Source organism: Tursiops truncatus, chromosome 3 (assembly GCF_011762595.2).
Source record: "Tursiops truncatus isolate mTurTru1 chromosome 3, mTurTru1.mat.Y, whole genome shotgun sequence".
Classification (NCBI taxonomy): domain Eukaryota; kingdom Metazoa; phylum Chordata; class Mammalia; order Artiodactyla; family Delphinidae; genus Tursiops; species Tursiops truncatus.
Window position 1 is genome coordinate 45,332,063 of NC_047036.1, and position 12,319 is coordinate 45,344,381.

The window sequence follows — 12,319 nt, forward strand, 5'->3', positions numbered from 1 at the left end:
ACACACACACACCTGATTTCAGCAACCAATGTGGTCTTAGATGAGACTAGGCACTATATACTGTTTCTAGCATTCCGCTATCTTCTGGGGCTTTTCTCTTTGCCATACCTCCAAGAGAAATATGTAATTATTAATCAGATTTTATAAGAAATGAAAAAAGACTGTCTAGCCTAGCACTGAGTAATAGAACTTTCTGCAGTTATGACAGTGTCCTGAACCTGCGCTGTCCAGTGTCATAGCCACAAGCCCCATGTGGCTCTTGTGCTCTTGAAGTATGGCTAGTGTGAGTGAGGAACTGAATTTTTAATTTTACTTAGTTTAAATATAAACAGGCATATGTGATTAGTGCCTATTGTATTGGGCAGCACAGCAATTGGCAAAGAATTCATAGCATCCAAAAAGGTGACCCGGTAAGTGCACTAATCACTGAGATTCACCGTCCTAAATGCTTCTTTTCTATATGGAGCCAAATGGTACGTAGAGTAATGCTGCAGCACTTTTGATAGACGTGAAAAAGATCATCAAAAAAGATGAGGAAAAATCCATCTAGAGCATTTATAGAGAATAGATTATTCTCTATTCTTTGCTAGGCACTTTATATATCTGCTGTACAGATATATCATCTATTATTTTCTATTTCTATCATCTATTATTATTTTCACAAGTGTTTCAAGTTGGGTAATAATTTTTTCCATTTCACGCAAGAGAGGAAACTGAGCTACGCCAATTTAAAATAAAAAAGCAAAAGTTCCACAACCAGTAGGTGGTGGAGCCGAGGTTTGAACCCAGGTAGGGACCTTCATTAATGAATCTCACAATGAATATTTCCCACTTCAACTTTAGAGCACGTGTACAAATTTCCCTAGTTCTCACTGGGAACCGGGGCTGGGGGGCAGGGAGTAGGAGGCATTAAGAACATGAGCCCTGGCACCACACCGCCTGATTTGAAACCCGCCTCTACTGCTTACAAAGTATGTGAAATTGAGCAAATGACTTAGTATCTCTGAGCCTTAATTGTCTCCTTTTAATATGTAAATAATAAAGGTACCCACCTATAGGGTGTGGTGAGGGTTAAGTAAGTTAACAGTTCCTGGCACGTTGTTTGAACCGTATGTATTTGTCATTATCATTATTTGAAAGAGATTGGTCATATATGTTAGGATGTTGATTTAAAGTGATATAAATAGATGAAATAGAGATAGGCTTTGGGAGTGCTTCCCTAGAAAATAAGAGAGACTCTAATAATTTAGATGACTCAGGAAGAAACACCCTGCTGTTCAGCCACCTTGGTGTCACCATCACTGGAATTACAAACTTTCAGAATCCACATGCCCTGGCCAGCTCCTCATATCTTTGCTTTTCATGTTACATCTCCTTTTGTGTCTTTGATTCGTTCTGAATGCTGAGCAGTGACACACACCAACACAGCTGGAAAGAGCCGTAAGATTTGCTTTTCTGTCTTCCAGCAGGGAATTATTGCCATGGATACCAGCATCAGAGGAAGGCTGGGGAACTCTCTCAACTTGTCTCCTGAGTGGTCTGACATCTGTTTCTGGCAAGACCAATAATGACTGTGCTGCTAGCTTCATAGCAAATGGGAGACTGATCCACACCTCTTTTGTTTTGTTTTGTTTTGTTTTACCACAGATGGCCTCTGCCCAAGATGCCAGGTACGGCCAGAAAGACTCCTCTGATCAGAACTTTGACTACATGTTCAAATTGCTCATCATTGGCAATAGCAGTGTGGGGAAGACATCTTTTCTGTTCCGTTACGCGGATGACTCCTTTACATCTGCATTCGTCAGCACAGTTGGGATTGATTTCAAAGTCAAAACTGTATTCAAAAATGAAAAGAGAATCAAGCTTCAGATTTGGGTAAGTGACTTTGAACTGATGGCATCCTTCAGTCTAGGGCATTGAACATATAAGTGTGTGAGGGAAACCTTTCTGCCTTGTTCTGTCCCCATGGGGTCTGTAAGCCTCCATTTCCAGGTTCTTTGCCACAGAACATTCTGTTTCAAAGGCAATAGAGTGTTGCCTCTTTAAGGTAGGGAGACTGAATTAAGCCTTATTGTCATTGATGCTTCTTAAGAGTCTTCAGAAGAAAGAAAATATAAATGTCTGTTTATTGTGGTAAAGAACACTCAACAGAAAGTCTGGCTCTGTCTTTTATGGTCTGTGTGACCCGGAGCAAGTCTCTGAATCCTTCTCTGCCACTTTTCTAATACACAAAATAGGCAAAGTAAATTTAGCCTTTTTAGGTTGCAGGAAGCAGCCTGCCCTGGTCGTTTTAAAGAAGGTAAACAACCAGATATAGAGAAAGCTTAGGTTTAGTCCCTTCATAAAGCCCCAGCTAAAATTTGAAAAGGGTCTATTTAATCTCCACAAACCTTGTGTTTTCAGCTCTAAGAGTTATGTTTACCTACCCAGACAAAACAAAACAAATAGGATATTTATTTTAAATAGGGTTTTTCCCTAAGCAGAATGTTCTCCAATAAGCTTTGCGACTGTGTGGCTAGCTTTGTGCCTCTCCTCACCCGCTGCAGAAGATCAGAGATTCCTTAACTAAATAGTTGGGATAAATTTAGGAGAATAGCAAGTGAGAAACATAAGAAAAAGTGTGTGTGGGTACACGTTCAAGGTAATATAAGAGCTGAAGTAACAAAAAAATTGGTTATACCAAAATAGAGTTATGTAGTAAGCATTTTATGTACATCATGCAATGTATGGGTACAATGGTAGAATGTTTTTACAGTTAGTTTTGGTCCCCTTTCCCTGTTCATTTATCCTTCTGCCACTCAAATTGATTTGAGCTTTAAAAAGGCATTTCCCAAGAGATGAGGTTTCTGCCTTCTTCTGAGACAATTCTGATGTCTACTACCATTTGGTACTGGTGCCATGGTTGACTTGTAGGTCTGACGATAAGCCTGCCTCCTCAGATATGGAAAGCTGAAAGAAAGACAAATCTCAGAGTAAAACGTTTAAACTTTTTTTTTTTTTAATAAAAGAGCCCTTAAGATAGCATTATAAATATTCCAGATGTCCTTTCATATCTGAAAGCTCTTAGGAGTAAAATTTAAAGATGCAGGTATATACACAGGTAGGTATCCTCTTAGGCAGCTTACAAGAGATTGTTACTATTTTACTTATTCTAATTCTGGAGTCTTCCAAGTCTAATTAGAACTCAGAAAAGAACTTGGGGGCTTCCCTGGTGGTGCAGTGGTTGAGAGTCCGCCTGCCGATGCAGGGGACATGGGTTCGTGTCCCGGTCCAGGAAGATCCCACGTGCCGCGGAGCGTCTGGGCCCGTGAGCCATGGCCGCTGAGCCTGCGCATCCGGAGCCTGTGCTCGGCAACGGGAGAGGCCACAACAGTGAGAGGCCCGCGTACCGGGAAAAAAAAAAAAAAGAAAGAAAAGAACTTGGAAAAATAGGCCCAGCCCCCATTGCTGCTCTACTGGTCCCCAAAGACATTTTTGTTGGGAAGGGGGTCCCTCTTTAGATACTTTAGAAACACGCAGCCCTGTTGATACAGACAGGAAGAGCTGTGTTTATTGCTTCACATTCTCTTCCTTTTGAGCTTTAAGCAACCAATTGTCATGTGAAGATAACTTTCATATCCAGGCTTAAGAAAGGTCCCTTAACTCTCAGGGGCTTTGTTGAATTGAAAATTAAATTAATTTGGTAACTACACATCGCCTACCTCTGTGACCATGTTCTTTCTGTTAATATCAAAGAAGTATTATTCCTCTGTCTGACAGCTCCTGCCGTATATCTTAGGGATGTTTAAAGGTGGTTGTTGTGATTGTTTAGGTAAAACATTAACATGGTGTATAAAGTCAATCCTATAATCTCTAACAATTTCTCAATTTAGGTTTTTGACAGGAATGCTTTGTAGAGGTGTAAAATCATCTGTCCTTAATGTAAAACAGAAAAAGTTCAAATAATATACCTTTTTTGAGAATTATATTGTCACACTTACAAAAATATTTTTTTCAAAACCCTCAGTGCTAGTACCAGGCCACAGCTCATTCCTGTACTTTTCTTGGACACTGAAGTTCCGTTACTTCTGTCCAGGTCTTACTTCTGCGTGAAAATTGCTCTTCTCTGAGCCAAGCAAATGCCAACTCAGGTCTCTGGGCTGCTTCTCCTCTAATACCTCCTCATGCTTCTCAATTTCCATAATTTCACTCAAAAGCCTGGGACATATAAATCTTGTCTCTAGTCATCCATAATCCACCATTTTCCCAAAACCTCCAACTCTCTTCACAGCTCCGTCCAGCCTGGGACCTCCTTCCAGGGTTTTCATTCTCCCATTCTGTGGATACCCACACTCCCTTCAGGGGTCAGCCACTCAGGAACCCTTCACCCAGACCTTCCTCAGTCACAACAGTAGTCTGATGGCCACTGTTTTCTTTGCAATCAAAACAATCTTATTTCTTCCTCTTAGGGCTATTGGGAGCTCTTAATGTACCTGTGATTCTAGGGGTATGAAAATGGATTTTACACTACCATATACCAACTGGTCTACTATATTGTGAACCATTCAAAAGCAGTACTCTGCAAAGATTTTGTTCTCATTGAACTTGTAGTATAGTTGGAGAAAGAAATGAATACTCACGGAGTAACTATATAGGTATGTCTATAAGCAAATATCAAATTGTATAAATATTATACGTAGCTAACATTTATTGAACATAGAACTATGCCAAGCATCATCTATACCTTATTTCTAATTTCCACAACAACCCAACTTTGTATTTATTATTATTCCTATTTTATCCGAGAAACCTGAAAGTCGGACAAATTAAATAGCTCGTCCAGGGTCATATGTGGCAAGAGGCTGGTTCCAGGCTAGGTCTATCAGATTCTAATGCTTTGGCTTGTTCCCCTTCACCATGCTGCCCTAATTAAGAAGTCTTCTTGAATATGGTGGTGCTTTTGTGAAGATGGTGATCTTAGGCAATGTATCCTGGGATGCTGAAGAAGATGTTTTTAAAAGAGTCTGACCATCCCGATGAACTGAGTCATGCGGGGGGAGACAGGATAAGGAGCAACAGGGTGGTTACCTAAGTCTAGACATTCCCACAGTAATTCTAGGGGTTCTTGCTTTATGCCATAATGTAAGTATACTAGAAAATATTTAGTTGTGTACAACTTTTATTTTATGACTTAAACAAATTATTTATTTGGGACTGTATCTGGCACTGATGGTTTGCCGTCTCGTATTTAAATAACTGAACGTGAACTGTTTTTTCCAGCTTATAGTATCTTTATGCACTTGTATTAATGTGTAACGAATTCATTAAGGTATCCACAGCTATCTTAGCCTATACTATGATCTGTTTCTACGTGCAACACTTCTGACACCACATGCCGGGGTTTTCCAGACCAAGCAATTCTTCATTGCTATGCAGACACCAACTGGGTGTCCTGTAATTTAATACAATGTTGACACTAACTACCCAGAGTTAGCACAGATCCCACAGGTAAAGGGCTCAGTTCCATAAGCTTATCCCTCCCCTCCCCACCCCACTTCAGATATCAATCACAAATCTGGGTGCCCTGTGCTTTTGACCTCCAGGCTATAAACTCGCAGGTCCCACAGTCCCACCCCTCAGGGTTGATAAGTTGCTAGAAGAGCTCACAGAATTCAGGAAGAGTTTACTTACTATTACCGGTTTATTATAAGGGATACAACTCAGGAACAACCAGATAGAAGGGAAGCATAGGGCAAATTGTTGTGGGGGTGGGTGGGAGCAGCTTCCATGCAGTCTCCCCAGCACTGTGATATATTCACCAACCCCAAAGCTCTCCAAACCTCACCCTTTCGGATGTTTATGGAGCTCCCATTACATAGGCATGATTGATGAAATCCTTGGCCATTGGTGATTAACTCAGTCTTCGGACCCTCTCCCCTCCCAGAGGGCGGGGGTAGGGCTGAAAGTTCCAACCTTTTGATCACATGGTTTGTTCTTCTAACAATCATCCCCTATTCTTTTTTTTTTTTTATATTGGAGTATAGGTGATTTACGATGTTGTAATCAGCCCCCATTTTGAAGCTATCTAGGGGCTAACCAACAGTCACCTCATTAGCATGAACTCTGGTATGGCTGAAAGGGGCTTATTATGAATAACAAAAGATGATCCTTTTTCCCCCATCTCTTAGGAAATTCCAAGGGTTGTAGAAGCTCTTTGTCAGGAAACAGGAGGAAAACCAAATATGTATTCATTGGTCTATCACACTATTATATATTTCAAAGGAAGAGAAGCAAAATTGTTTCATAGTAATGAAAACTGTCATGGATTAGTCCAATGCATTTTTACCTTAACCAAGACAGGCTACAGATATTAACATGACTCTGATGACTCTATTTTAAACTGCCCATAAATAGAACTGTTTCCAGGTTAAGAAATGAAGATATATAGTGGGCTAAGTGATTTGACCTTACCTTACAGTTAGTGCCAGAGTAGAGTCTAAAATCCAGGTCTCCTGCTAGCTAAGCCAGTCCAGTTGCTAGTACACCAAGTTCACTCTCAAGGTAAGTGCTGTGTTATGACAATTGGGATAAATCTCATACCTGGTTGCCAGTGTTGCCATCAGGCATAGGAACATCAAACTTGAAGCCAGATTTCAAGTAGTATTTCTAAAAGGTCAGGAAGAAAGAACCTGGGTGGGAAGACTGCCCAGTTTTTCTACTTGATGGGTTGCTTTTTGCATGTGCTGTGGGGGAAGTTTCTGAGACCACAAACTGGATTTTTTAACAGTCCACATTTAAAGAAAGCTTTTAACGGCTACTACAAACATTGACATTTCTTTCTGGCTGTGTTACGCCTCCTCTCTGTGGAAGTTCACTACTGCCTTGGAATAAACTTGTCTAGAGAAATAACATCGTTCATTTGTACTTAGTTACAAACCTTATTTTCCTTTAGTATATTTATGAATCCCTCTGTCCTTCACTACATTAACATTTCTTATTGCACTTTTATTTTATTATCATTTTTATGATTCTCAAGTCAAAAATTTTCAAAAATTTTGAGATGTCAAGTATTAGAGGTGGTTCTTTCATTTTCTGTGTCTAATGCTGTTAAGAATATATTGGAGAAAAATCTAGCATGGGTTTTTCACTTTACTTAGAGGAAAATATTTCACAGCTGGAGTCTATAATATTTTGCTTCTAATTTAAAAGTAGTTTAGCTTTGGGAAAGGCTATGTAGAGTGGATTTCCTCCCAATAAGAAGATTGAAAAATAATATAGCAACCATTACTAAGAATATCTTAGTACTGTATTTATTTTCAGTGTCTAGATTACTACTATATGAACTATGACGCCTATAGCAATCTGTAAAGTAAAGAGTGCTGGTAATTCTTGAAACTAGGCTGTGTAGAGAGCCAGGTTTGACAGTGTGGTTCCCCTGAATAAAAGACAATTTCCTTTGTGTAAAGAAAGCACATGGACAGAGTGAAGTAAGTCAGAAAGAGAAAAACAAATACCGTATGCTAACACATATATATGGAATGTAAAAAAAAAAAAAAAAGGTCATGAAGAACCTAGGGGCAGGACGGGAATAAAGACACAGACCTACTAGAGAATGGACTTAAGGACACGGGGAGGGGGAAGGGTAAGCTGGGCCAAAGTGAGAGAGTGGCATGGACATATATACACTACCAAACATAAAATAGATAGCTAGTGGGAAGCAGCCTCATAGCACAGGGAGATCAGCTCGGTGCTTTGTGACCACCTAGAGGGGTGGGATAGAGAGGGTGGGAGGGAGGGAGACACAAGAGGGAAGAGATATGGGTATATATGTATACGTATAGCTGATTCACTTTGTTATAAAGCAGAAACTAACACACCATTGTAAAGGCAATTATACTCCAATAAAGGTGCTAAAAAAAGAAAGAAAGAAAGACAGCACATGGGTCTCCTTTTTCAGTTGGATCTACATTGTTCAAGTCCAAAAATCAAGGTTGACTCTAACTAATGAAAGACTTAGCTTGAAAAATTTGTAGCTTAGTTAGAGAATATAGGTTTAAAGTGAGCAGAGGGCAGGTAGGCAGAGATCACTGTTTCCTTAGGAATTAGAACTAGCATTTTATCATTTTTGCATTCTCTTTTTCCCACCCTCACCCTTCACCACTCCTTGTCTTTTCTCTCCCTCCTTCCCCTTTCCCTCTCTCCTTCCCACCTTCATTTCTGAGCCCTGGCCAGCCTGAGTTAATAAGAAACGTCCTCAGTGTGTTCAGCGGTCAGGGCTGCCGCATACAGATGCACATGTTGTGCACTGGACAAAGACACCAACCAGGGGTCAAGTGGGGCTGTTCTCCAGCCAGAGCGCCACATGCTAAGCTGTGCTCAGTTCCAGGAAGGGGTGCCTTTTCTTTTTCACAAAGGTGTCATCTGCTGTCAAACATGTGCTTCTGGTCCACATGCAACCAAAGGGAATTCTGATTTCCATACAGCAACTATATACATAGGCAGTAGCTATATCACAATCTTATGCAGGAGATGGATGAGTAAACAGAGAATACAAGCCCTGCTTCCCCAGCCCAGTCCTGGAGGAAGACGGTATTTTAAAATATAGGTTTTATTGTTATTTAGGTGTGGCGAGGCCCACAGGTCAGGAGACAACTGCCATTGAAATAGTAGTTCGTTATGCTCACAGATTTTAAGAGCAAGACACATGGGCTGGGGAGGGGGGCACTTGGGAGTGAGGGGAATCCCCTGCGTGGGTCAGGAGGCAGAAGGAGGGGCGGGAGGAATGTGACAAGAGCCTCTATTGTGGTTTCTGTATAAGGAATGGGCCAGGCAGGGTAAACAGGCTTAGGACTGGCTAGTTTGAATACCTGCAGCAGACCCTGGGGCATAAAGACTTCCCTAAGTTGTCAGGTGCCTGGGGTAATTAGGGCAGGTGGATAGTGGCTCATAGTGTGAGAGCCCAAGATGGAGCAAGCCCTATGAGCTCTGTATTGGTGGTTTGCATTTGACAAGTGAGCTTCAGTGAGTTGTTTAGTGTCTTTAAGAATTGAGTAGGGCTTCCCTGGTGGCGCAGTGGTTGGGAGTCCGCCAGCCGATTCAGAGGACACGGGTTTGTGCCCTGGTCCGGGAGGATCCCACATGCTGCTGAGCGGCTGCGCCAGTGGGCCATGGCCACTGAGCCTGCGCGTCCGGAGCCTGTTGCTTCGCAACGAGAGAGTATGCAAAAAAAAAAAAAAGAAAAAGAAAAAAGAATTGAGTAACTCAGGGTAGGGCAGTCCCTCCAGGATCCATAAGGCCCCAGCTGTCAAAGCATCTGAATACAGAAAGTAACAGACATGCTTAATACAAAAGGCAGGTTCTTAGAGTCCCAGGGGTGGCTTCTGTCATTGATTCCACTCTGACAAATGCTTATGTTTTCAACCATTCTCACTGCAGACTCAGTGCATTTCTGGGTCTCAGTATTTAGAGACCTCAAACATACAACTGATAATAGCATCACTTAATGAACCCAATGTTGACCCATAAATAAGCATTTTATGTTTATATGCATTTTTAGAATTTATTTTTTGCCAAACCCCATGAAGGAAGGTGGTATTATTAGCCCCATTTTATAGATGAGGAAACAGAGAATCAGAAAAATAAAGGGATTTGCCCAAGGTCCTAGCTAGGATATGTCAGAAGCAGAATTCGAACCAGGGGATTGAAATCAAAGCCCATGTACTTGACCACACTTGTAAGTGAGGTAAAAGGAGGCCAAGTGATCTGTCAGAGATCTTCAGGGGATCCAATCTGTAAACCTACATATCTTTTTTATTAATAATTTTTATTTTATATTGGAGTATAGTTGATTTACAATGTTGTGTTAGTTTCAGGTGTACAGCAAAGTGGTTCAGTTATACATATACATATATCTATTCTTTTCTCATTTAGGTTATTACAGAATATTGAGTAGAGTTCTTTGTGCTCTACAATAGGTCCTTGTTGATTATTTTATCTATAGTAGTGTGTGTATGTTAATCCAAAACTCCTAATTGATTCCTCCCCTTCCCCACACCTTACCCCTTAGGTAACCTTAAGTTTGTTTTCTAAGTCTGTGAGTCTGTTTCCATTTTGTAAATAAGTTCATTTGTATCATGTTTTTTAGATTCCGCATATAAGTGATATCATAGGATATTGGTCTTTCTCTGTTTGACATTCTTCACTTAGTATGATAAGCTCCAGGTCCATCCATGTTGCTGCAAGTGGCATTATTTCATTCCTTTTAATGGCTGAGTAATATTCCATTGTATATATGTATCACATCTTCTTTATCCATTCATCCATCGATGGACATTTAGGTTGATTCCATGCCTTGGCTATGGTAATTAGTGCTGCAGTGAACATTGGGATGCATGTCTCTTTTTAAATTATGGTTTTCTTCGGATATATTCTGAGAAGTGAGATTGCTGGGTCATATGCTAGCTCTATTTTTAATTTTTTAAGGAACCTCCATACTGTTCTCCATAGTGGTTGTACCAATTTACATTCCCAGCAGCAGTGCAGGAGGGTTCCCTTTTCTTCACACCCTCTCCAGCATTTGTTGCTTATAGACTTTTTGATGATGGCCATTCTGACTGGTGTGAGATGATACCTCATTGTAGTGTTGATTTGCATTTTTCTAATACTTAGAGATGTTGAGCATCTTTTCATGTGCCTCTTGGCCAACTGTATGTCTTCTTTGGAGAATGTCTATTTAGAATTTCTGCCCATTTTTTGATTGGGTTGTTTGTTTTTTTGATATTGAGCCATATGAGCTGTTTGTAAATTTTGGAGATTAATTCCTTGCTATTCACTTCATTTGCAAATATTTTCTCCCATTCTGGGGCTTCTCTTTTTGTTTTGTTTATGCTTTCCTTTGCTATGTAAAAGCTTTTGAGTTTAATAAGGTCAGATTTGTTTATTTTTGTTTCCATTACTTAGGAGACAAATTTAAAAAGATTTTGCTTTGATTTATGTCAAAGAGTGTTCATCCTATGTTTTCCTCTAAGAGTTTTATAGTATCCGGTCTTACATTTAGGTCTTTAATCCATTTTGAGTTTATTTTTGTGTATGGCATTAAAGAATGCTCTAATTTCATTTTTTTACATGTAGCTGTCCAGTTTTCCCAGAACCATTTATTGAAGAGACTGTCTTTTCTCCATTGTATAGTCTTGCCTCCTTTGTTGTAGATCAATTAACCATAGGTGTGTGTGTTTATTTCTGGGCTTTCTATCCTGTTCCATTGATCTATATTTCTGTTTTTGTGCCAGTGTTATACTGTTTTGATTACTGTAGCTTTATAGGATAGTCTGAAGGCAGGGAGCCTGATTCTTTCAGCTCTGTTTTTCTTTCTGAAGATTGCTTTGGTTATTCAGGGTCTTTTGTGTCTCCATACACATTTTAAGATTTTTGATCTAGTTCTGTAAAAAATGCCATTGGTAATTTGGGATTGCATTGAATCTGTAGGTTGCCTTGGGTGGCATAGTCATTTTGACAATAATGATTCTTCCAATACAAGAGCATGGTATATCTTTCCATCTGTTTGTGTCATTTTTGATTCCTTTCATTAGCGTTTTACAGTTTTTGGAGTGTAGGTCTTTTGCCTCCTTAGGTAGGTTTATTCCTAGGTATTTTATTGTTTTTGATGTGATGGTAAATGAGATTGTTCCCTTAGTTTCTCTTTCTGATCTTTCATTGTTAGTATATAGAAATGCAATAGATTTGTGTGTATTACTTTTTTATCCTGCAACTTTACCAAATTCATTTTTGAGCTCTAGTAGTTTTCTGGTAACATCTTTAGGATTTTTTATGTATAGTGTCATGTCATCTGCAAACAGTGACAATTTTACTTCTTCTTTTCCAGTTTGGATTCCTTTTGTTTCTTTTTATTCTCTGATAGCTGTGGCTAGGACTTCCAAAACTATGTTGAATAAAAATGGCAAGAGTGGACATCCTTGTGTTGTTCCTGATCTTAGTGGAAATACTTTCAGTTTTTCACCATTGAGAATGATGTTAGCTGTGGGTTTGTCATATATGGCCTTTATTATGTTGAGGTAAGCTCCCTCTATGCTACTTTCTGGAGAGTTTTTATTATAATTGGGTGTTGAATATTGTAAAAGCTTTTTCTGCATCTATTGAGATGACCATATGATTTTTACTCTTCAATTTGTTGATGCAGTGTATCTCACTGATTGATGTGCAGATATTGAAGAATCCTTGCATCCCTGTGGTGAATCCTACTTGGTCATGGTATATGATCCTTTTAATATATTGTTAGATGCAGTTTGCTAGTATTTTGTTGAGGATTTTGGCATCTATGTTC

General features: G+C 39.7%; 1 protein-coding gene across 1 annotated transcript in view; it reads left to right on the forward strand.

Annotated features, from left to right (window-relative positions):
• The window catches only part of RAB3C (RAB3C, member RAS oncogene family), a 297,825-nt gene that overhangs the window by 12,198 nt on the left and 273,308 nt on the right, over positions 1–12,319 (forward strand). The window contains exon 2 of the mRNA XM_033852883.2: positions 1,648–1,875. Within this exon, the coding sequence (XP_033708774.1) occupies positions 1,648–1,875 (228 nt within the window). The remainder of the gene's footprint in view (positions 1–1,647; positions 1,876–12,319) is intronic.